Source organism: Vipera ursinii (genome assembly GCF_947247035.1).
Source record: "Vipera ursinii genome assembly, chromosome: 2".
Taxonomy (NCBI): domain Eukaryota; kingdom Metazoa; phylum Chordata; class Lepidosauria; order Squamata; family Viperidae; genus Vipera; species Vipera ursinii.
This window is the reverse complement of record NC_139513.1, coordinates 279,028,195-279,054,897: the sequence shown is the minus strand read 5'-3', so window position 1 is coordinate 279,054,897 and position 26,703 is coordinate 279,028,195. Positions and strand designations below refer to the sequence as shown.

The 26,703-nt window shown below is 39.2% G+C and overlaps 1 protein-coding gene across 11 annotated transcripts in view; it reads left to right on the top strand.

The window, feature by feature from the left end:
* The window catches only part of NEDD4L (NEDD4 like E3 ubiquitin protein ligase), a gene marked incomplete at its 5' end in the record, with an annotated part of 308,703 nt that extends 287,348 nt beyond the window's left edge, over positions 1-21,355 (top strand). For all 11 annotated transcript variants that reach the window (XM_083354777.1, XM_083354776.1, XM_083354775.1 and 8 more), the window contains 9 exons: positions 1,814-1,884; positions 3,346-3,441; positions 6,825-6,898; positions 9,892-9,952; positions 11,729-11,788; positions 15,629-15,736; positions 15,927-16,023; positions 17,566-17,638; positions 19,950-21,355. In XM_083354777.1, coding sequence (XP_083210903.1) covers positions 1,814-1,884; positions 3,346-3,441; positions 6,825-6,898; positions 9,892-9,952; positions 11,729-11,788; positions 15,629-15,736; positions 15,927-16,023; positions 17,566-17,638; positions 19,950-20,052 — 743 coding nt within the window. In that variant the 3' untranslated portion in view covers positions 20,053-21,355. The remainder of the gene's footprint in view (positions 1-1,813; positions 1,885-3,345; positions 3,442-6,824; positions 6,899-9,891; positions 9,953-11,728; positions 11,789-15,628; positions 15,737-15,926; positions 16,024-17,565; positions 17,639-19,949) is intronic.
* Between the last annotated feature and the right edge of the window lie 5,348 nt (positions 21,356-26,703).

The window sequence follows — 26,703 nt, the reverse complement described above, 5'->3', positions numbered from 1 at the left end:
TCAAATCTACAAATCATCATTTCTCTTTGTTCCATGTTTTAGCAAAAGGTTTTAAAGGTTTTCAGACTTCTATAAAAAGTTCTTATTGTTTTGTCCTGACCAAACAGGCTAATTTTGCCATCTCTCCTAATTTTGCCATCTTCACAATCAATTCCTCCATTGTGAATATTTGAATATTTCTCCATTGTTATGCATTTAATAATCTTGCTGCCCTTACCCTATATATAATCAGACTTCCCATAAGTCTTTTTTGTTCATGAGTCCCAATAAAATGATATGTCAATTCTAATCTTCAAAATTCTTTGTGTTATCAAAGAATTTTTTTATATTTCTTTGCTTTCCTTTTTTTCATAGGTTCATGTTTTTCACATTTCCTTCAGTGATGGGAAATATATTTTATATACTTGAGATAATTTCTCTGGTGTCCTTTATCAACGGTACATCTTGGGGGGAAAAAACACCCTGTCTTAAATTATAACACAATGTGAATTTCAGTTTTCTAATGAATGTATTATTAGGTATTTCAAAGAGTGCCCTGCTGAAGTTTTAAGAGTGTGGGAATAGCCAGTCCTGCAGAGAAATTGCACCTAAGCCACAGAAAGATTTTACAGCAAAATGAACAACTTCAATTCAGCTTCAAAAGCCACCAGCAATTACAATAACTCTTTCAACACAAAAGAGCACTACCCCCTCCCCAGTACCTTATAAAGATGACAAACTGGGCTACATTCTGAGCTAGGCTTTTTTTCTCTGTCTGCAGAAGTGTTTAAAATCTCTGGAAAAGATAGCCAGATGTGCACTGCGGTACAATCTTTCCGTGTCTTCTTCCTAGTGAAAAGTGGTCCTTTGAGATTGGCCAGACTAAGATACAGATCTCGACCAAGCTGTTCAGTCAATTTCCTAAAGCTGCACAATTAAGAAAGGATTTGAGTTTCGACCTAGTTCTTTAGTTGTTGCATCACATAGCTATATAGATATGCTCGCTACTTTTATTTATTTTTGTTGTTCTATTTATATAGCCTTCCCAATCCCACCCCTTCTCTAGTAGTACATGAATCAAATAATATCTTGAGTACAGTATTGGGATTCTCCAGATAGCCGTAGACACTGATGGTTGATTAGAACTTCAATCTAAACTACAAAGTCACACAAAGAAACAATATAATTTTGTGCTCTGGAGAACTTTTTCATTGAAAATCATTAAGCTTGTTCTTAGAAAATTATTCACACTGAATACATTTGGGTAGCACTAAAGCAGCATCATTTATCTTTTTCAGGACCCAGCTACGCTATGGATAGAAAAAACTTATCAATTTGTTTCTTCTTCCCAGCAGCCTTATTTGAGGGAGAAATATCATCATAATTTTCTGCCCACAGCTAACAGTGTGCCTCAAAGAGATAAATTCTAACCATTCTTCCTTAAAGTAAAGAAAAACATTCAGTTGAAATAATTACCAATGCATTTTTATAATTTGGATCATCTAGTTCCTCTTTTTTAAAAGCTGTTTTCCTTTACTCTGTTGCCACACACACACACATATTCCTTAAGAAATGTTTTATACCCTCAAACTCAGAGAAATATTATCCTTTTCTCTCACTTGATTCCTATTAGAAATTGTTCATTTTCTTTCTGGATTTTTAACAAACTCCATTATTTTTTTCTAACATGCATCTCAGGGTTCATAAATTAAGAGCTAGGCCCAGAATTCATTTTTAATATTTTGAAAGCCAAACCTTGTAGATCGTAGACTTAGAAAGCTTTCATTTATAAGAGGGAGTCATTTTTAATTAAACTTTGTTCCTTTGTGTGCAGGTTTCTTCATTAGGCCCTTTTATAAGATGATGCTGGGAAAACCAATAACCCTAAAAGATATGGAGTCTGTGGTGAGTAAACACTGAGAACCCTATTAACATTTTCAATTACATGCATTATTTCTTCTCTTGGGAAATTTTTTTAAATGTCACTATTCCCTAGAACCTCCAAAGTTTGAAGCTTGACTAGCATCATAAGATTGGGGAAATGTACTGCTTGGATTTTACTTTCTAATTTTCTAATAAAGCTTTAAAAAAAACTACCAAGGTAATAATTTCAAATTCCTAATATGATTAGATTCAGCATGAAATGAACAATTAGCAAAATATTTTTGTAAGGTTTTTTTAAATTAGACGTTTGACAGCTGCTTGAAGCATTTCCGTGAAAAAAATAATGAGCATTCTAGGATTCTTGAATAAATTTAGCACTCGTTTAATAAAGGGTGAAGAAGACAATTATCCTGTTCACCTCAAATATTTGGATGCACTGATGAAAATGTTGTACTTGGACCCATGTTTAAATCATCATTCACAGTAGTTTCACAGGATGGCCTTATGCAGGTACATCAAAGAGGAAATGGGGCTACCCGAGACATATGAGGGTGGTATAAAAACTTACATGCATTACATTGATCTTGTGTCAATTTACCAAATACTACGCTGATCCTTTTTAAAAAATATAGAGGGAAGTAGTCCTTACTTGCCGACCAGTCACTTAGCAACCATTTGAAGTTATGATGAACTCTCCCAAAAGGTTCTTACAATCGGGTTCCAGAGTTCTAATGATAGCAAACCCTCCGCCTTCGTGGTCATGTGACCACATTCTGTGCACTTAGCAGCCATCTTACTGTTATGGTCAGTTATAGCAATCTATGGTTATGTAACATGATTTATGATGTTACATGATCATAGATGCTGCCCTTTTCAGTCAGTTCCCAGCAAAAAACATCCATAGGAATACATTAACTCACTTAATGAATGCAGTGTTCATTTAATGACCATCACAAAAAATATCATAAAATTGGGTTGGCCACATGGGTGTTTTGACTTATGACCATCATGACTTATAATGGAAATTCTGGCCTGCATTACAGTTGTAAATTGAGGAATGCCTGTATTACAATATTCAATTTCATTATTTCATTTTTTGGAAAATAAAAGTAGTTCAGTCTGTTGTGTTGAATTCCAAATAACTAAAAAGATTAATGGCAAAAGAACGCAGCTGTTGAAGAAACCCAGAAGGATGATAAAAATGATTGATATGATAAGTTTTCAAGTTGGCTGTCTGACATTTGGAAGATTCAAATGACCATTCTCCAAGTTAGAAGTTATATTTGCTATTTGAAAGATCTAAATCCCTGATTATCAGACTTTTATAACATTCACCTTATCCACGCTGTGACACATTTTAAGAATACTAGGAGTATGCGAAGTCAGCTGAGGCAAAAGAAATCAGCTGGTAGACATCTTTCAATATATTATGTTACTTTTCCCAAAAGAATTGGTTAATGGAAAACAATGTTCTTCCAACAGGATGGTGAATATTATAATTCCTTGAAATGGATTCTGGAAAATGATCCCACAGATCTGGATCTTATGTTTTGCATAGATGAAGAAAACTTTGGACAGGTATGTGCATGTTATTCCAGCAGTTTTGTTTCATTTCTAAAATGTTGGTCTGCGAGTTTTTAAATCATTGCATTGTGCTATCTACTGCACTCTAAGATAAGATATTTGAACATGTTTAAACAAAAATTAATGTTAAATTTGGCAGTCCACAATAACAAATTTCCAAATATCTCAGTTTCAGTTTGTTTATTTTTTTTACACAAGAAAAATTGAAGAAAAAATAACTAATTTTTAACAGAATGATAGAGGCACAAATATTTCTGGCAAAATAAGACATTCTAGAGGAGAGTGAACAACTTAAAAATGCAGGCATATACTGTATATATTCATGTGGTGGCTATGCACATACATGCACAATTCTCCATAGACAATGTATTACATAAATTACATTAAATGTTTGAATTGTTTGCTTTTTTTTCTTAATTCTTCCTTACTTGCCTAATTCTAATAAAGAACAGGTCATGCATTAAATAAGTACAATATTTTCCATGGGGGGGGGGGGAAATAAGGAAATTAAGAAAACATATTGCAATTGGCCTCTGGGGCCTGCCTTTTTGGCACACCACATAAATACAGTGTATAAGTATATGTATGCAGTGTGAGTGTGTGTGTGTGTGTATACCTACATGCAGAGACACATATACACACATGGACTGAGAAATAGACACACGGGGAAGAGGGCCTTCAAATAAGTGTTGACTCCTGGTGACTGCTGGACTAGTCTGTAAAGTTTACTTAGCAAGGCTTTTCAGAAGTGGTTTGCCATTGCCTCCTTACTGGGGCTGAGAGAGAGGAACTGGCTCAAGAGTCTCCCAAGGCAGGACAAGAAACTATGGTAGCCTGGTACCTTAACCACTACATCAAACTGGCTATCTATATAATATATACATATATATATATATATATACATATATATATTATAAAATGGTAGAGGGAGGAGTATTTGGTATGTTCACCACCTTGAGTTATTTATAAAAATAATAAATGTGGGATAAAGCAGTGTAATCCCTAATATAGAGATTAAATTGTAATTATTAAAATGTGTCATAGATTTCTTGCCCAAGAAGCAGTATTTATATTTGGCAATCCCAAAGTTTGAAAATTGCTGCCATAGTTCAATCTTTTAAAGCAAAGGCATTCAGTCTGTGTTTTTCTAGCACAGTCATGAATATATTTTTATACCTTTAGCTGTTGCTTTGAGTTTTCTTTTACGTAGAACAAGGATAAAAGCACTGTTAAGTTAAAACTTATGGTTCTTTTAAAAGCTTCCTATATAAATCTCACTTCTCCATTTGCTGGAGGTTGTATTGCAGCAATGTTTTGCTCTGAATTATTCTCATTAAGAAGCTTCATATGTGTTAGTTAACTTTGCCAGTGTGCTATGAAAATGTCCTTCCTGACTACCCCACCCCCAAGCTCACAGTCACTCTTGATGTTCCTGTGAAATGCTGTAATTTGAGAAAAACTTGTTTGCCAGAATGTACCCAGCAACAGCTTATCACCACATCTAAAGTCACAGAAGAGTAAGCTTGTGATGAACTTGAAAAAGTATCCATTGCAGCATTCTTAATTGTGAAGGTGAAGGTTTTCTAGTGGAAGACTGGAAAGCATGGTTACAGGCACATAAGTTTCACAATGAATTATTATTATTAATTTGAATTTATTAGCTACCCATCTCTAATGGACTATTGTTGTTGCGATTGTTATGGTTATTGTTGTTGCACAGTGTTGTACAATGCTATTTCAGACCTGAAACAGAGGAAAGAAGCGTGCACATGATTATATTTCTTTATAATTAGGTTGCCATGACAGGGTGAAGTTTTTGAACACCTAATTTTGCGCTTTCCCACAGTGTGGGAATGAAGAATATTACATTCAAAATATAAGCATGTTTACTTGCTTGAGCTTCTCAAAACATTTTTTTTCCCTGAAGGGTGAGAAGCCTGCCCAGACAAATCCCTTAACTATGTTGATTATTTGCAATCTTGGAAATGTAATGCTGTCTCCTATTGCTCAGCATCCATGCTATCATGTGAACAGTTCCAGAACGTTGTACCTCGGTTATTTCAAATAAATACTGTTCTTTGAAGCTGATTTGAAATTAGATTTAGATTGCAGTCTAATTCATTTCTTCAGCTCCTTCCTTGGATTAAACCAATTTTCTTTTCGGAGGCTGATATGGAGAACATTTAAATTTTTGTCTCATGTACCATATTATTTTTACATTCTGAGAACCTGTAAATATCCTTGATAGTAGTACCCACTGACTTTCAAACAGTAAATTTTAAATAGTCAGAATATTTTAAGATAATTAAGTCTCACAATTGCTCCATTTTTCAAATAAAATACCATGTAATTTTAAGCATCCTAATTTGTTAAAAAATAACAAATTGTTCCACCCCGTGAAATTGGGATCTGGTGCCCAGTGGCTAAAATTTTGGTGTCCTGTTATATTTTAGATGGCTGATTTCTATTTATCCTGGCTAATCATTGTTGAAAATGTGCACAGTAGACTTTGCTTTTCTTAGATACCAGCTTCCATTTATGTGTTTGTGTTTGTTGGAAACATAGTTAAGGCTCATTTCATGCAGCAATGTCCAGAGATGTGTGTTAGTCAACTTTATTCAACTTTATTAGATTTGCATTTATGTGTGTGTGTGTGTGTATGTATATATATATATATAAAAATTTTATATATATAAAAATTTTTATATATATATATAAAAATTGCAACATGTAAGTTTTCACTTGTTACTTTGTAAAACTGAATTTACAGATGTACACACAAATTACCTGATGCCTATCAGTTTGTTTATTTGGTTTTTTTAAAAAAAACAACAACTAGGAAACATTTGCTGGTGATCAGCATACTTTCCCTTGGAATTTATTACTTTGTTTCAGGATGTTTAAGGCATACATTTTATTTTAATTCTACAGCTAATGTAAAGCAGCTCTATTGAGTCTGAAGAGATTTCCAACAGCACTTGATTGCTATTCCAAAAACTGCCATTTATGTCCCTGTAGCTATAGAACACTGTTAATCCTTTTATAACACAGTAGATTACAAGCCAGTCTATCTTCCCTTTAGCTTGTTAATGAAACACGGTGCTTGATTCGGATTGATCAATTATAGCACATCTGTTCAACCCTTCTTGGAACCTAAGCCCAGAACATTTTGTCAATAACAACCAAAATAATTCAATAACTAAAAGGAAATTTAAAATTGGAATTGTCTATAAATAGCTTGATCCACATTATACGTAAAAACATATTTGAAGAGCAGAGAAATGGTGCATTTCAAAATATAATTAGTTGGTGTCTGGTAACTAACCAATTTAATCATTCTAAAATAGGTCTATTTATCTATCTTTCTCTCTTTGCAGACATATCAAGTTGACTTGAAGCCAAACGGGTCAGATATCGTGGTCACAAATGAAAATAAAAGGGAATATATTGAGTAAGTTTTTTAAAAAACTATTTTACTTTACTCTTCAGTTTAATATTTTAGCAGTTGGATACCTTAGATCAGACATGTCAAACTCGCAATGTCACATGATATCGCGCGACGTATCGGGACTGTTTTGCCATTGCCTGCAATGGGGTGGGCGTGGCTTCCATGTGACGCGTCCGGCCCACGGGCCGGACAATTTGACATCCCTGGCTTAGATGGTGAAAATGGATTTCAAGAAGACTACCACAAAAACCATACAAATTTAAACTCTTTTAGAAGTAGTCGTAAAGTTGGGCACTCCAGTTCCGTGTTCATTTGTTTCTGTTTATTTATTAAAATAAATTTATACCTCCTCACTATTATAGATGCCAGGGCAGGTTCAATTGATGAAGGCAAAACCTATGGTTGTTAAAATAGAGCATAACATGCTAAGCTGCACTCAGTAAGATTTAAATGCTTTGATAAATAACCTTGTGTTGAAATGAAATTGTTGGCCCCATTCAAAGGGGAAATTATGGAAAGAGCCTTTCCATCATCAGGATGATCTCTCCTCCCAGTCCTTCCATGTGAAATGTCATTTCCACATATCAAAGTGAATGAGACTCCTCTCTTCAGCAAAGATTGATATTTAGGTAGATGCCTGTTTGGAGAATAGGGTTTACAGTAGAAAGAGTTTTAAAAGTACAGGGAAGTCCTTGAGCCCAATCATTCAGCAGCCATTCAAACTTACATCAGTACTGAAACAGGGACTTACAATTGGTCCTTGAAGTTCCACCCATTGTAGCATCCCCACAGTCATGTGATTATTTTGGATGCTTGGCAATCAGCTCACAACTATGACATCTGCAGAGTCCTACAATCATACAGTCGCCATTTGCAACCTTTCTTGTCAGTTTCCAATAAGACAAATTCATTGGGAAGCCAGCAGGAGGTTGCAAGTTATTCCTATAAGTTGCTCCTGCTCCCTCCACCTCTTTTCTCGAGGAACCCCCTTCTTGCGGTCTTGCCTTGCCACAGCACCCAACCCTGCCCAGCAGCACTTGTTGCTTAGCGATGAAAATTCCAGTCCCCCATTATCATTGTTAAGTGAGAACTCTCTGTAAAATAAAATAGAAACAGCTTGTCCAATGTTTTAAGCAAATAAACCAGACGTTTTAATAAGAGAGTCTAGAGTTGCAGGAACCCTGTCCCGCTGATAGATCTCCTTCCTTCATTTCTGGTCATTCAACAGAAGGTGGAAAGAGAGCCAGTTTGGTTTAGTGGCCTAATTATGAAATGTAGGCTTGTCACCTCAAAGTACCCATTATGAGCAGTTTTAAATATAGCTTTTAATTCTTATTAAATGAATACAATGCATTGAGCTCATAGAAATCCATAGAAAACACAAAGCCAATTTCAGGCCATCTCTACAGAGCAGATCTCTTTAAGGCACATGTGCAAACCTAGAATTAAGAAGAAACTTCCTGACAGTGAGGATAATTAACCAGTGGAACAGCTTGCCTCCAGAAATCGTGGGTGCTCCATCACTGGAGTTTTTTAAGAAGAGGCTAGACCAGGGGTCGGCAACCTTAAACAGTCAAAGAACCACTTGGACCCGTTTCCCAGAGGGGGGAAAAAACACTGGGAGCCACAAAACTCGCGCGTGCACACGCAAAGGGGGGAGCTTGATTGAAGAGTTTAATTAAAAAGAAATAGAGGCTGCTGTGCATGAGTTCTCTCCCTCCCTCCCTCCCTTTCTTTCTCTCCCTCTCCCCCTCCCCCTCTCTCCCTTTCTCCAATCTTCTGCTCACCTGGCAAGCTGGCTTCACGCTGTTCTCAGACAAGCTGACATACATTCTTATTGGGCTGGCTCTCCTGCCCTGCTTTCTGCTGCTTCTCCAGCAAAGGCAGGAGCCAAGCCCAATAAGCTTGTCAGCTGCTCGGAGAACAGCGTGAGGCCACTCTCTTTTTTACACACACACACACACACACACACACACACAGAGAGAGAGAGAGAGAGAGAGAGAGAGAGAGAGAGAGAGAGAATGGAAGTGCAAGTGCCTGTCTCTGTCTCTGCAAATGGTGGTGGACAACTGGGAGCCGTAGGAGAAGGCTGAAAGAGCTGCATGCAGCTCCAGAGCCGCGGGTTGCCGACCTGTGGGCTAGACAGTCACTTGTCTGAGACAGTATATGTTCTCCTGCTTAAGCGGGGGGCTGGACTAGAAGGTCTCCAAGATCCCTTCCAGCTCCTATTCTATTCTATTCTATTCTATTCTATTCTATTCTATTCTATTCTATTCTATTCTATTCTATTCTATTCATATAAAAGGTAAAGGTTCCCCCGCACATGCATGCTAGTCGTTTCTGACTAGGGGCCGGTGCTCATCTTCGTTTCAAAGCCAAAGAGCCAGCATTTGTCCGAGGACGTCTCCGTGGTCATGTGGCCGGCATGACTAGACGCCAAAGGCGCATGGAACACTGTTACCTTCCCACCGGAGTGGTCCCTATTTTTCTACTTGCATTTTTACATGCTTTCAAACTGCTAGGTTGGCAGAAGCTGGGACGAGTAACAGGAGCTCACTCTGCTATGCGGCACTCGGGATTCGACCTGCCAAACTGCCAACCTTCTGATCGACAAGCTCAGCGTCCTAACCCACTGAGCCATCTCGTCCCTTTCTATTCATATAGCAGGGTGTAAAAATGGGACAGAGTTCTCTTTGAATTACTCCTTTATGTTCATCAGTAATATTCTTCAACCATCTCATTGGACTCTGAAAGACTATCTTAGGAATTACCTAAAAGTTCTATGTATTCATGTGCTTTGCAGATACTAAAATTGGATCTTGAAATGTGATGGTTGTATTTGCCTCATCTATTTTATTTAATTTCTTACTTCAGTAAGAGGAGGATCACTGAAGGTCAAAATGGAAACCCAGAAAAAGTTAGGGAAAGGGTTTAAGCTATTCAAATAATTGTCTTTTCTCCTAATGAAACATTGCATTTTTCTTTGTGTCCTGTAGCTTAGTCATCCAGTGGAGATTTGTCAACAGGGTTCAAAAGCAGATGAATGCATTTCTTGAGGTGAGACATTTCACTAACAATTCATTATTTTGTCTTTGCCACCTGCTCCATTCTGGGGAGAGAGGGAAAAAGGGAGGGAGAGAAGGAAGGAAGGAAAAGAAGGGAGGGATTCAAAATATTCATCTAGGAATTTATATGAACACATATGAAAAACCAGTACATGATCCTCCCTCAGCTCACTAGAGCCATCTTCCATTTTTTCTTTCTACATCGTTGCAAATCAAAGGAAGACAGTGAATTCTGTGTGGAAAACTAGGGAGGAGGGAGGAATAGGAAATGACCTATTCAAAAATAAAATTGTGGCACAGAGAATAAATTGTCCATTGCAGTATGACCTAGCCATGCTGAGTACTCAGAACATTGAACTTCATTTTAAAAATCACAGTTATTCCTTCACCACCAAATCCTTCTGCTTTCTACATGACAATTCTTTTATGTTCCGATTTGAGAAACAAAAGAAATGGTTTTAGCTCCACTTGAAATAGACCTCCGAGGCCCTGGCAGAGCTGAATGCACACAATCTGTCGCATGGAATTATTGTTGGCAAGAATGAGCAACTCTCCGTGGAAGCTGCCTAAATGTCTGAGATTACAGACCACCTTTTTTTCCCCCAGACCTCCAGTATTTCACTTTTCTCCCCACATCTCCCACGTCATGGCTTTTCAACGTTTTCACCCATTGTACCACTTTTAGGATATGACAATATCCGAGTACCACCAGTCGCCTAGCAAGGTGTCAAAAACTTGATGACCAAAAAGAAAGAAAAAAAGTGATGAAGTACAAGTAGTCTTTAACTTACAACAGTTCGCTTAGTGACTGTTCAAAGTTACAATGGCACTGAAAAAAGTGCCCCCCAAGCCACAGCCTCGCAAGACACCTGCCCGCCCGCCCGGCGGTGCTCCTCTTCCTCTCCGAGGTTTTCATTGTTGTGAGCATTTCTATTGAGGATTGGCAGCAAGGGTGGGGTGAGGTGGGGGTTGGTTTTTATTCCCCCTGTCTGTTGGGTGGTTGCAGCAGGTTTTGGTCATTTCACATGACCCTGGGTGACTGTGACCGTTATAAATATGAATCAGTTGCCAAGCATCTGAATGTAAATCACAATTATTTTTTATTTTATTTTAATTCCATTTATATCCCGCCCTTCTCCGAAGACTCAGGGCGGCTTACAAGCTTAGCAGTAGCCTTCATTCTATGTATATGCCTGCTTATTAGGGCTTTCCCCCCCCCCCCAAGCGGCATTATTACAAAGTCAGCTTATTGCCCCCAACAATCTGGGTCCTCATTTTACAATACCCTGGAGATGCTTCAACATTCCAACTGGTCGGCACTTCTTCTGGGCTCAGAAGCACGAGGATCAGTGCCGAGCTCCAGGTGGAGCCTGGCACTGATCTTGGAGCTTCTGCTGAGCCCTGACAGCCCCAAAGAAGTGCTGATCCTGGCGCTTCCGCTGAGCCCTGACAGCCCTGCAGTTCCAGCCATCTCTCGCTCAGGCTTGTGCGGTGCTGCCACCAGTTCAGTTCATTCCCCTCCTCCACTACCACTGTTCTAGGATGGCTGTGTACCACCTGCCAGGTACCAATGTACCACAGGTGGTACCCGTACCACTAGTTGAAAAGTCCTGTCCCACGTTGTCTGAATTAAAAGCTGTTCATTGTAGCTCTCCACTGAGCTTTTACTTTGAAATGTTAAAATGTGTCAGCAGTGTTTAAACTATGAGACTTATATATTGAAAATGTATTGAAGTCCATTTATTTTTCTTCTTTTTTTCCCATTCAGGGATTTACAGAACTCCTGCCCACTGACTTAATTAAAATTTTTGATGAAAACGAACTGGAGGTTAGTTCCCTTTTGATGTTGTCTTTAATCAGGGGTTTCTTTGGTGGAAGCAACTGGAGAGATCCTTGCTTATCTCAAGTAGAGAAAAAAAAGTCTTATTGGCCTAAATTCTGCAAAACCAAAAATCTGCAATCCCTACAATTCTCTTGCTTTAGCTGGGGCTTCTTAATAGCACACAAGCATCTTCTGAGATTTCCTATTGCCTGCTAAATATTTAAGCAAACTCCAGAAAATAAAACAAGCTGTAGCCCTGTAATGTATTGGCCTTTTGTATATGTTGTAAGTATTTGCTCATGTTGCACTGCTTGCTAATTGCTTGCATTCAATTGCTAAGTGCTAGTTCATGTGTATGTTGTAACAGTTGCTAGCCGGCCCAGACTGATTGTCTCCAGCCGACTAAGTAGGTCTTTGGGTGGGAAACCTATGCTTCAAACCTATTGGTTGCCGCCTATCGGCCAACCATATAAATAGCTGCACTGCAGCTCCCTTGTAACTTCAGTTATGCTTGACCTTCAATAAAGCCTGTTGCTGTTTTGAACCTTCTTCTTGCTCAATGCCTGCAAAGAACCAGCTACACAACACTGGTGACGAGGATGGGATGTGCTGCTTCATTGTAAGAGCCTGAAGTCACTAGGGGCTGAGACCAGTACAGAGCCTGGTAGGGAACAGCATTCCCCCCACCCTCGTTCTGCCTAGCATGCCACACTGGAGACCACCCCACCCTGAGGATCACTCCCAGGGCCTATGAAGAAGCCAGCAGCATGAGGCAATGCGAGACACGAGCTGTGAAGACATCTCACCATGGTGAAGGTCAGAAAGCTCGAAGAATTCGACGTGATGCACCCAGAGAGATAGTTGTCCTATATTTCTCGCGTAGAGAACTACCTACATGCAAATCAAGTCAACGAAGATGGGCTGAAGGCCGCGACCCTCCTCTGCATGTGCGGCCCAGCCACCTTCAATATCGCAGAGAACTTGGTCACCCCGGGGCCGACACATGTCACACATGTCAACAATCCAGACCAGAGATGCCATAGGCCCCTGTCCACTGATGGGAGGAAACGCACACACTGTGGTCAAGGATCCACATCAATTTTGCCAGGCCTTTTCAGGGACAGTTGTTTTTAATAGTGGGCAATAGCCACTCTAAATGGTTGGAGGTGATTCCAATGCCCAATATGACTACTGCAAGGGCCATCCAGGTGTTGTGGTCACTGTTTGCAACGCATGGGCTTCTGGACGTCGTATTCTCCGACAACGGAGCTCAGTTCACCATGTCACGAGTTCCAGGCCTTTCTCAGGGCCAATCTCATTAGGCATGCCATGTCGGCTCCCTTTCACCCGTCGTCAAATGGGCAAGCAGAATGGATGGTTCGCATAACCAAAGAGTCCCTTAAACGTATTACTACAAGGGACTGGCACCACAGGCTGGCCGACTTCTTGTTATGCCAGCATACAACGCCTTGTACGGCTACAGGCAAGAGCCCTGCAGAGCTGTGTTGGGGAAAGAGACTAATAACAAAATTGGACAGACTGCACCCCAATAGAGTAGCCTCCGACACAGCATGTCCAAAGGCACTTAGGCATTTAGAAGTGAGGGACCAGGTTTGGACTCAGAACTATGGGCAAAGGCAGTTGTGGGTGCCAGCGAAAATTGTTAAAAGTGTCAGGACCACTGTCCTACGAGGTGGTCCTGGAAGATGGCTGAGTCATTCGCTGACATGTCAATCAGTTGCGCTGGCGACTAACAGAGCAGTCGTCAGCTCAGTACTCCCAAGGGGAGCAGACCGGAAGTCCACAACCTCACACTTCAGCAGAGCAGTTTGGACACTCTGAGACATTTTGCACAACAGAGAATGGGGACGGGGCTGTAAAAGCGCTTCCCCCGACTGGGCCACAGGGGCTGGGCAGTCACCCAACACCCAGCAGCAGCCATGCCGATTTAGCAGCACTGTTAGACTTTGGGCTAGGCTGACTGGGACAGGCCAACCAAAGGGACTCGAGTTGTTTTGACTTCACCAAACTACAGACCCCGGGTCTACCAAGCACGGCAGGCGAACCTGTAGACCGGGAGATTCCGCAATCCCTCGACGCTCTGAATGAGCCTGAAGACCCCCAAAATATCTTCAAGATTTTGTAACCAAATGTTTGTGTGTTCCATCCAGGGGGAAGGGGTGTAATGTACTGGCCGTTTGTATATGTTGTAAGTGTTTGCTCATGTTGCGCTGCTTGCTAATTGCTTGCATTCAGTTGCTAAGTGCTAGTTCACGTGTATGTTGTAACAGTTGCTAGCCGGCCCAGACTGGTTGTCTCCGGCCGGCTAAGTAGGTCTTTGGGTGGGAAACCTATGCTTCAGACCTATTGGTCGCCGCCTATCGGCCAACCATATAAATAGCTGCTCAGCAGCTCCCTTGTAGCTTCAGTTATATTTGACCTTCAATAAAGCCTGTTGCTGCTTTGAACCTTCCGTCTCGCTCAATGCCTGCAAGGAACCAGCTACACAACAAGCCCAATCTTGTATAGGTAGTCCTTGACCTATGACAGCCGTTGGAACCAGGATTGCAGTTGCTAAGTGATGTGGTCATAAAGTGCAACTGCTTCACTTAGCGATGGCAATCCAGGCGGTCTCCATTGCCATTATGAAATGAATGTTCCAGTCATTAGGTGGGACAGCTTCCTGCAGCTTCCCACAATCAAGTCAGTGAGAAAGCGGGCAAGAAGTTGCAAGCCCCAGGTGCTGCTGGTTGGAGAGGGAGCAAAAGAACAAGAGTGTGGGGGAGGCTCCGGGAAGAGGCCTGAAGGCTTTTTAGAACTGCTTGGCATCTGAAGACTTTCCTCTCTGTAAGTGAAAATCCTGCTTGGATTTTGAAACAGCATTTCCAGCCAGACCCCAGAGACGAGAGGGAGTTTTTTTGGAAGCTGGCAAAGCCTCACAATCTTCCCTGCCGGCTTCCCCATTGACTTTGCAGGGAAGTCAGCAGAGAAGATTGTAATGGTGATCACCTTGAGCCTTCTTAGCTAGAGTTGTGCTTGCCACCGAATTGATCTGTACAGACACGTGTAAGTGTTACTCGCAAAATGGTCTCACCAAGTTCAGACACGTGTAAGTGTTACTCGCAAAATGGTCTCACCAAGTTCAGTGCTACTTACTCCTAGCGAAGTAGGTGAAGGTAAAAGCTGGGCTTAACAATAGCAACTAGTGTTTTCAATTCAAACAGGAATTAAGGAAGCAAATTTAGAATGTGGTTTTCAAACGTTGTGTTTCTCGAAGCAATGTTAAAAAAAAGAGAAGGTATGAATACTATAATTAACAAAGAAGTTTTGCTCTTTTTCCATAGAAAAAAAGTTAATAGAATTCATGCAGTCTGCCTCAGTCTGTAATACTAAGTGCCATCGCAGAGTTGCTTTTTGTGAGATGGGTGGTTATGCAGATTTGATAAATAATTAAAAATTAACATACTAGTCCTGCATACAATAATATAATCATCCTTAGTACTTAATAAACATGAAAAAGATTGTTGTTACTATATGTGAGCTTGTATTGTAACTGAGTTGAATATGTTGCAATGTTTACTCTGAAATGATTTTCCCCCCATTAAGATTATTCTTGTTTCGTAGAGGTAAAGCAGTTCGGTTATGCATGTTATTATACTGAAAGAGAAAGGTTTAAAATATTGGTTGGTGCAAAATCTACAAAGATTGTAAACCTAATATACACATATGCATACATACATATATACCTATGTATATACTTTCCTGATCACAACTCTGTGATAGGCGGGAAAAATGCTCATAGTGCATGTCCCGGTTTCCTTTCTCAACAATGTCCTTCCTTCACAGTTGCTAATGTGTGGTCTTGGCGATGTTGATGTGAATGACTGGAGACAACATGCAATCTACAAGAACGGATATTGTCCAAATCATCCTGTCATTCAGTGGTTTTGGAAGGTAACAATGATTCATTCTGATGCTGTGCTTTAATTCCAACATTTGATCGCTTTCTTTTTTTGTGAAAAGATCTCAGCCTGTTCTCAAATTGCCTTACCACTTGCAAAGTCCTTATTAAAATCAGGAAGCCCATGGGTGTGAGATTCATTGATAATTCATTCATCAACTTCCATAATGATATGTTTTATAGGCTGTTTTATTGATGGATGCTGAAAAACGTATCCGGCTTTTGCAATTTGTAACTGGGACGTCACGAGTGCCTATGAATGGATTTGCTGAACTTTATGGTGAGTTATTGTGAAAGTGATTTTGATTATCTCTAATTATTTGCATGGGATGTCTTGAAAATTGCCCTCTTGTAAACAATGCTGGCATATTCTTTCCATCCTAAATATGAAAATATTTCTTTATAGACCTCCATAATCCTTAAAGTCTCTCAGTGGTTAATAGGAAAAAGTACACAATAAAACTACACAATTAAAACATTCACAAACCAATGAATAAAAATACACATTGAATTACAAAGCCAGTCTATAACTCAACTAAGATGGTAGCACAGCCCAAACTCTTCCAGAAGAAGTTCTGTTTTGAACTGCTTTGGAAAGCTATCAACATGGAAATCAGATGTCCATGGGAGAGGGCATTCCAAAGAACCAGGCCTACAACCAAACTCTGGGCACAACCAAACTTTGGGCAGCTTACAAACCCCCAAGCCTAGGAGCAAACCCCCAAGCCTAGGAGCCTTAAGGACTTTCTGGAGCTCCAAGAAATGGACACTTTTATTATCTTGGGATGGAGGATACACTTCCAGAAGACGAGGGCAATGACAGAAGGAACATTTTCTTGATCCCTTATGACAGTATTTGATTGAAGGGACCTGGAGCAGACCCACTTCTACTGGGCTGGTAGAAGTCACTGGAGATAAGTGGTCCCTCAGATAACCAAGATCTATGCCATGAAGGGCTTCATAGGTGTTTGGTAATATGTTTGCATTAGGGTAATATATTTGCCTTGCTGCTAAGATTGGAACAACCTTAATTGCAGAAATAAGGACTAGAACTCTGTGAAAGATATAAAGCAACATTACACTATCGGGTGATTATTATTTCTAGTAAAACTAGTTTCTCCAATGAAGGATTTGCCAAGATGCCAGGTAGTGAACTTTTCAGCTTTTCTACCTAAATCAAGTATTTTTTTCAATGGAAATTTTCAATGGAAGATTGGAATGTAGGCATTCGGCATACAAATAATCTTGATTTAAATGCACTGAATGTCTGAAGGGAGGGAGTGATGGGTATGTGGGTGGGTGGGTGGACAGACACATGAATGCTCATTCATTCATTCATTGGTTCTTAACTCATAACACTAAGCATGTCTTGATCATGGTATAAAGGAGGGGAGACTTTCAGAAGTATTGGGTCATGTGATGTTTTCTTCTACTTTAAATCCTACTGACTGACTGGTTTGGGGTTTAATTCACTCTTGAGCCTGTATGTGATCTTGTTCCCAGCACCCTGATCCTTTTGATCTAGTTAATTCTTGGTTTCCTCTTTATAGTTCACTTCATTATTAGGAAAAGTATTTTATTCACTTCTAGCAGACACATTTGAATGTAACACATATTTCCGACCGAAGCCACTCTTCTTTAGAGATCTCAGCTGAATTAGAACAGTCTTCCCCAACCTCTCTTGTCTAGGCCGACTGGAATTGCTGAAACTCCTAACTGGTTGAAAAGCAGAGTTGAAGTCAAAGAGGTAGACAGTGTTACAAGCTGCAATTTTGCAAGTCTGATGACCATCTGACCCATTTATGTCCTTCTCTTGAACCAGGTTCAAATGGTCCTCAGCTGTTTACAATAGAGCTATGGGGAAGCCCTGATAAGTTACCCAGAGCTCACACCTGGTGAGTAATAAAACATCAAGCATTACATTTATAGTAATTAAATTTGACATTTTTCTAGACATCTCCAAAGAATGCACTTTCCGTTGAATATATTATATATATATATATATATATATATATATATATATATATATATATATATATATATATATATATATATATATATATATAAAATATGTATTATATATTAGATGTGTGTGTTTATGGATGCAAAAAGCAGTAATTAAAATGTTCTTGCTGTTAAGACTGTTGTAAAATCTTGTAAAGGGAGACATTTTAGAAGAGACAGCAATAAAACTTTACTGTTTTTCATTCCATAAAATCCTCATAAAATTCACTCCATAAAATTTATGGACAACAGTAAAAATTTAGGGGAGATAACAGTACCATGTTCTGAGCACCAAATGGTCAATTGTTAAAGAATACTCCCTCCTTACAAACATATGTTGGTTAATATAATCTGGGTAATCACCATTTTTAATATGTCAGTAGTTCAGAAAAGGAGAAATATTTGCTAATGTTAATTCTAAGACAGTCTACCAAAACTCTTTAAGAATAAAAATGTGTAGAGAAAAAAGTCAAATTTGATAAGAGCTTTAAAAATTTCCTGATGCACTTCTTTCAATGTAGGCTCAAACAGGTAAACCCTTTTTCCCCCCTTCAGTATAAAAAAGGGAATAATTGGGGGAAAATAAAGGTGTGGGGAGAAAGGGGGGGAGGAGAAAACATGTGAATGAAAAAGGCATTGACTGAGGTTTCTCATTGTCACTAACTGCATATGCCAAGAACTTGTTCAAATACATGTTGAAGAAATTGTATTCTTCAACAGATCCACCAAGATACTTTTATGCTTAGATGAAATTATCTGGAAGGGGTCTCCAGTCTCATACAAGACAAGAAACCTGTCACTTTCCCCCAAAGTATGTTCCCTTCAAGGCAACAAAGGATGTTTCAGAAGCAGTTCTTAGGCACACTGTCCTACTCTTTGAAAGAACTTAATAAACAAAAGGCTAAGCATGGCAACCATCTGCTCAAGCATACCTAATTTGCACCTGAAAGGACATTCTGCAAAGGATAAAAGGCATGGTTCCTCTATAAAATTTGCTGTTGGGGATAAAGGATATTTGAAGTTCAAAAGATCCAAAAAGGAACTCATTGCCTACCCAAGGCGGAATGATTTGATAGGAAAGCAGTTTTTATTAAACTTGAATTGGAAAGATGGTTACTTTTCATTTTTCCAAAAATCTAGTGAGGAGGAGAATTTCCAGGGGCCTTGTGTATAGGTTCCAAAGTGTAATTTTTAGATACCTGTATCATGTTAGTATTATTAAATAAATGAGGACTAATATTAATTATATTTAGGCTATACTTAAATGAAATGAAAATTTTGAATATTTTGCCTTTAACAATGTTTCCTAGGTTTATCTAGCATACCACTAATGCAGGAAATGCACTTCTTATATCTAGCAAGGCTTTATGTTGGGAAAGGGAAGGATTTTATTTAATTAGTCATTGTTGACTATAAGGGGTGTTGCTCAACTCCGTTTCAAGGTCATTGAGCCAGCGCTGTCCGAAGACATTTTGTGGTCAGGAGATTGCAGAGTTCCTTCCCCACCAAAGGGGTACCTATTTATTTACTGGCATTTGCATGCTTTCGAATTGCTACATGAGCAGGAACTAGCTGAAGATGGGAGCTCGCTTCATCGCAGGATGCTCAGGTCTAGAACCCGGGTTCCAGCTGACAAGCCAGCGTCTTAACTGCTGTTACCATCGTGCCAGTTTTAAAGCTTTATAGGAGCAGAAAGTATTTTTCTGTTGAAAAGTCACATCTCAGTGTTGGGAGATAGAAATGGCACAGAGGGAGAGGGCTGGTGGAAAGAAATGGAGGATTCGATGGAGAAAAAGCTAAAGTCACCTTGGTTATGGCTGTGGTATGTCATCCACAGAATTCCACCCAAGAGGTTTATCAAGCTATGACAACCTAACCCTCTTTCTTCCATTTCTGTTCTCTACAAGCCCACATGGGAACTCAGGTTTAGTCTGTCAATTGGCTAAACATAATACCGCAAATTTTAGTTTTTCATGATTTTCAGGCCCTGGGATTACATTTATACACAGCTTCTCTGCAGAATTAGAACTGGCTAGGTTCTACCTGAACGTCCAGCTAGGAATTTTGCTCATTGGCCATCCCTTAAAAGAGATTCCTTTCAAACCTTTTTTCTTTCTTTCACATTCTAAAAAAACCAGATACTTAATTTGAAACAAACACAGTCCTGCCTTTACTCCATTCCCCAACCCTCTTCCGTTGCAGCTTTAATCGCCTTGACTTACCTCCGTATGAATCTTTTGAAGAATTGCGAGAGAAGCTTCTTATGGCTGTTGAAAATGCTCAAGGATTTGAAGGAGTGGATTAAATGGGCGCCTGCTCCTGCTTCTTATTGTTATTATTATTGTTATCTTATTAGTAAAACAAAGATTCTGTTCTCGGAGCAAGTTCTGCAAGCACTTTTTGATTTGCCAGGCAGACGTTTTCAGGAGATGGAGCAGAACGATTGCACAGTGGAGCAAGAAGCTTCTGCCCAGTGCCGATGTCTGAATCCAGCAATGGGAAATAACTTTCTTTCACTTGTGGATAGTATTTCAGAAATTTCCACAACAAATTACCCACTGGTTGATGTATACTCTAATGACATTTCAGCAGGACTTGTCTATTTATGTCATGCCTCTGTAGGCAAAAGCCCTTAATAAATGTTTTACATACTTTTTAATGGCAATGAATGGAATTAATCATTTTACAGGTATAGTATTACAGTTGACGTTTACTTTGGAACAATGATTTTCAAGTTTTATTTCCTTGCAATTAAAAAAAACCAATAATGTACTGGAAGAATGAACTCATTTTGTTTCCTCTTAATTTGTCTAGACTGTATGTATGCCATAAGCATTCTGTTCTCCAAAAAAAATCTGCTTTTTATTGTTTTTAGCATCATGCTCTTCTGGTCTTTCCGAATAAGTAATATTTTTTTGTAAGATATTTTCTGCAGTTGGAAATTTCCTAAAGTACCAAATGCCTTTTTAAATGTGTGAATTGCGGTTACGCAAACTGCAACAAATTTGTGATGGGGTGGAGACAATATTTCTACAAATCGTCTGGATATTTACAGGAAAACCATGACATATTCCAGCATGCCAAATCTCTCCTTCAATAATGAAATTGCCTCCCTATTTCTTAATAGTATTTATATGTATTATAGCATTTTTGGCAATGGGTTTGGGCACTATTGTCATGGGGGGGGAATGTTTGTTTGTTGTATAGTGACTGTTTTACCAATTCTCTCGCTATGGAGGCATTCTGAATGAATCCTGATCTTGCTTGATCTCAAGGCTGTAAAAAGTACTTTTCTGTTTGTATGCATTTGTTAGGATCTAAATGAGAAGGATTGTCCCCTTTATTTTTGATTGCACCAATTCTAGAAGCACTTTATGTACCACATGGAGATCTTTTTTTAAAAAAATCATAAATATTAATGTGATAGTATGCCTTCTCCTTGCCCATGTCTTTTTGGTGCAATATCTTTCATTTGTGAAATCTGGCAATGGCTGATGAAGTATAGAAAAAAACTAGAGAAAGCTGAACTTAGAGATATTAGTTGTATTTTGTGGTGTTGGGCTCCACCCCCACTAAAATTTATTTAATAAATGCAGTTATCTAGCCACTTTTATAACGTATGACATGTTGCATGAATAAATGATAATGCTTGTCTTGTAAATGTTATGTAGTAGTTTAAGAGGAAAAGAACAAAGACATTTTCTCTACTCTATGGGAAGATGACTTGGAGCAAAACACATTTGATGAATCACAGAACTGATCAGTGTGGCTGTCATGGTTCCGACAGATGCAATTCTTTGTGTGATTTTGCCCTCAAATCTAAACTCAACCCATGGGTAACAATCCAACAAGGCTGCAGACTTAAATAGGCTACTAGGATGAATGCTAGATAGTTTGTAAATATCTTTATGGCATACAAGTTTTAGTTTTTCTAAATATGGCTTTTAGGGAAAAATAGATTAATGGACATGCTAAGCAAAGGACCAGCTTTGACTTTGCCCCCAGTGATACAACGGATCATCACATAGGCTTCACGGTCATTCTTAGAAACTGCTGGGTAGATATATGGTGGCTTGTCCATGGAATTGGGAGAGAGGGTACATTTTTAAAAAGCAAGGAGTATTAGACAGCTTCTTCAGAGGCAAAACAAGTTGGAGGAAAATTATATTCTCGTAGCTGCCATTTTGTAAATGCCCAGTCCAGCAGAAACAACAATGTGAGTACTTGCCTTCAACGCTATCTGAAAATTAGAAATGTCCTCACCCAAAATACATTGGTGGCGGTAACGCCCGTTATTGAGTAACTACTTGTAGGTATTTCCACAAACAAGATTCTTAATGTTTTCCTTTTTCTTTCCCTCTTCCTTGATTTAACAGAATAACAGAGTTGGAAGGGATCTTGGAAGTCTTCAGTCCCTGCTCAAGCAGGAGACCTTATACCATTTTAGACAAATGGCTGTCCAGTTTCTTCTTAAAAGTTGGAGCACCCAAAACCTCTGGAGGCAACTCGTTCCACTGGTTAATTGTTCTCACTATTGGGAAATTTCTCCTTAGTTCAAGGTTGCACCTCTCTTGGATCAGTTTCCATCCATTGCGTCTTCTGGTGCCTTCAGGAGCTTTGGAGAATAGATTGACTTCCTCTTCCTTGTGTCAGTCCGTCAAATAATGAAACACTGTCACATGTCACCCCTCCTAGTCTTTCTTTTCACTAGACCAGAGGTCTTCAAACTTGGCCCTTTTATGACTTGTGGACTTCAATTCCCAGAATTCTTCAGCCAGGCATGCTGGCTGAGAAATTCTGGGAGTTGAAGTCCACAAGTCATAAAAGGGCCAAGCGAGGAATTCTGGGAGTTGAAGTCCACAAGTCATAAAAGGGCCAAGTTTGAAAACCCCTGCACTAGACTGTTTCCAAAATGTTGGTACAACCCAGTTTAGATCAGAAAGACCTTCTGGCTCAAAGTCAACACAAGTATATTTACTGGATTTCTTCTAATCTCTGTATACCTTTCAGACATTGCCATACCATAGAAGCAAGACTAATCGAATTTACTGGATATATCCATGGTAGAATACAGCATCTTTTTCTTTTCTGTTGTTTCAACTTACCTGTGCATTTTGAAATGATTTGGGGACAGTTTACAAGAGTAAACTATCATCAAATCATTTCAAAGTGCACAGGTACAGTAAGTTGAAACAACAGATACAATCATTCAGTCCTCTTTCATTTCTCAACTTATGGTTCTCCCACCTGGGCTGACAATATATTCTGGCACATTCAGAAGTAAGAGCCACTGAGTTCAGTCAGGCTTGATCCCACGTAACTGGGCTTCCAAGAAGGTGCATTTCAGATGTGTGGGATTACAACTCCAGAACTTTTGATGCAGCATTGTCAGCCAGATCAGAAAGGCTGAAATATAGGATCAATTAATTTTTTTAAAAAAAAACCCTTGTGGAAAAGGGAGATGAGAAAAAAGGAATGCCTTGATGTCACAATAGTTTGTGAGGATCAAAACACTAGTTTGAATATTGTTTTAAGGATAAGATCAAACATTTTTAAAAAGCAATAATTAAAAATAAGTAGTGTAAAAATGGCTAATCATACTATGCCTAGACTTAAAGGACCAATTTTATAACACAGAAAGAAAAGGTCAGTAAATATTTAGCAAGATAATGCAAAGCTCACATGGGTATGTTCTTTGGGGAAAAAAATAACCTATGCAATTTACAGGGGGGAAAATTTAAAATCACATTACCAGGTGGGTCAAATCTTGTTTAAGTACTTCTTCCCTCTACCCACACCCCCACACCCATCTACTACAGTTTTAACAGCCCTGTTCCTTATATGTTGTGTCAAAGGCAGCATATTGGATCAAAGAATCATGCTGAATAAAATCTAAATCTCTTGCATTTATTGGCAGCTCCAAAGACAAAATGGAGGCCAAAGGGAATGGAAAGAAGGGCCAGCAGAAAACTACTCTGGTCATTTATTATGAGATAAAACTAATAAGGAGTTGCATGACCTGATAAGAAGTCCAGAAACCCTATAACAATTGTAACTTAATGGTGCAAAAGAGGAAAATATAAAATTGGATTGAGATAAGTCACTGCAGAAATTGGATAGATAAATAAATAAATAAATTGAATAAATGCAATTACTCCCTATTCACGTACAAGTAGTCTTTGACTTGCAACCATTAATTTAGTGATGGTTCAGAGTTATGGCACACACACAAAATGACTGGTCCTCACACTTATGACCATCGCAGCATCTCCACAGTCACATGATCAATATTCAGGCACTTAGCAAGCAGCATGTATTTTATGATGGTTAAAGGGTCCTTGGATCACCATTTACGGCCTTCTCAGCAAAGTCAATAATGGAAGCCAGATTTACTTACCAATTGCCTGATTCACTTAACAACATGGCAAACATTGTAAAATTGGGCATGATTCACTTAACAACTGCCTTGCTTAGCAATGGAAATTCTGGTCCCAAATGTGGTCATAAATCAAGGAATACCTGTAAAGGTATTAACTACTTCAAATATAAATGTCAATGAAACAAATTCAAGTTAGTTTTTGTTTGGACCTCACCCACTTTTCATGGAATATGACCTTTCGGGACATCATCAAAAGTCCACTATGGACCTTGACCCTAAAGTTTTATCCATTTTTTGCCTTGGGCATCTATGCATTGCTTCTGGAAATACAGATAGATTAGTATTCCCTAAAGTACTAATCGACCTACAAATAAATTAATACTCCTGCATTGGGTTTCCCATACTCTAGATTTTTCAGGTAGAACTTATTTAGATCTATAACCTAAGGAATGGTGCTATAACTTAAGGAATGGTGGACCCATTGGCAACATTTCAGTGTGTCATAACGGTGCTTTTTCAAAAGGCAACTGGACTTTGTTTTTCCTTGAAGACATTTTGCTTCTCATCCAAGAAGCTTCTTCGGAAGCTTATTGGATGAGAAGCGAAATGACTTCAAGGAAAAACAAAGTCCAGCTGCCTTTTGAAAAAGCACCTTTGGGATAACCATGACCTGGATGACAGAGAATCTTCACAGATATTTGAGTGTATCTCTCTGCATGTGTTTGTGTCAGAGAAAGGGGAAGGAGATACAAAGCTATATTTCAGCTCAGCTCCAAAATTAATGGAGAACATCTTGTTAGAGAAGGAAGGAACAGAACGGAAGTAAGTGGCTGAAGGGAAAACTCATCTAAGTAGAAACCTTTACTTGCCTTTGACTTAATGAGGCCTGAGATAGGACTTCATGTGGGCTTTGGTCTTGTTTTAGCAATAGACAAGCTGGTTAAGGGTGATGAGGTTGCCAAGTTGGAGAAAACTGAATCTTGGTTATTCAACTTCAGTGTCCCAAACATGAGTTCTAAAGACTATTTTTCTGAAATGTCTGATGTCTTTATAGCATCTCTATTCCATGGCAGCAAAAATTGTCATATCCTGTATAATCTTCCATTAGTTCTGCTTTAGTGCCTTTCAGGCCATTTTGTGCCTTTGTTCTCATGCTTACCTGAAAGGAAAAAGCCCCTAAATTTCATTGATCCACAAAAAGGGAAGAGTAGAAGTGAATTATAGCCCCAGACAAAGGTTCTAGGCATGGCATGGCTTCTTGTCTTGCCAATTAGGCTGGCTAACTTCAGGCAAGAAGGGACGTGGTGGCTCAGTGGGTTAGGACGCTGAGCTTGTCGATTGGAAGGTCAGCAGTTTGGCGGGTCGAATCCCGAGTGCCGCATAACAGAGTGAGCGCCTGTTACTCGTCCCAGCTTCTGCCAACCTAGCTGTTCGAAACCACGTGAAAATGCAAGTAGAAAAATAGGGACCACTACGGTGGGAAGGTAACAGCGTTTTGTGCGCCTTTGGCGTCTAGTCATGCCGGCCACATGACCACGGAGATGTCCTCGGACAAGCTCTTCGGCTTTGAAACGGAGATGAGCACCACCCCCTAGAGTCGGAAACGACTAGCACGCATGTGCGGGGGAACCTTTACCTTTAACTTCAGGCAAAATTTACTTTTTCCCCTGAATAAATATATGCCCCTAGCATTTGTGTGTGTTTGTCTGTGTGCTCCTGCTAGCTACTGAAAAAAGACAGGCAAGGGTAACACTAGATTAACAAGAACTGAATTGAATTCGTAACCGCTGATCAAATTTAGTTTCCAATAAAATAAAGGCCCCCATGATCATGTATCTATATATGAGACGGACCATTCTCTGTTTTTAATTCCTCTCCCTCTTTCCGTAGGAACTGCAAAAAACAGAAACAATCCCAACGTAGATAATAGGGTAGAGATGGTATGAAGGCAAATAAATTTAATAAATAAAAGGCACAGTGTAGCTGCTCTGGGATAAGATAAAAGACACAGGGGAACTTGATGAAGCTACCATAATAATTAGGCAGGGAAGGAATTCAGATTTCACCCCCAAACACCCTCCAAATATCACTCTTCAAAACTGACTGCCCTTAAGTAGTGACGTAGTATGCAGTCGTTTGCAGTTCTAGCGTCTCCTTTTGTTTTAAGCATCTTCCTTGAGTCTTACAAGTAAATTAGACCAGGGGTCTCCAACCTTGGCAACTTTAAGACTTGTGGCTGAGGAATTCTGGGAGTTGAAGTCCACAAGTCTTAAAGTTGCCAAGGTTGAGGACCCCTGAATTAGACAACTCCATTTATAGTTCACAGATAATTACTTGGGGGAAAATTGACATCTCTAAGGAAATAACAATATTACATTTTAGAGCATTGCTGTGTTATTCTTTTCCTGATCCATTTTCAGTCATTTGCCTGGAAATTACAGATGTATATATGAACAAATTCCGGTACTTTCAGATGTTCAATACAGATGTTGCTATGAACAAATTCAGAACTTTAGCCGGGTCAAAGTACATTGATAAGTACAGAAGCAGCCCATAGTTTTTGGTGAGCGGGGAAGT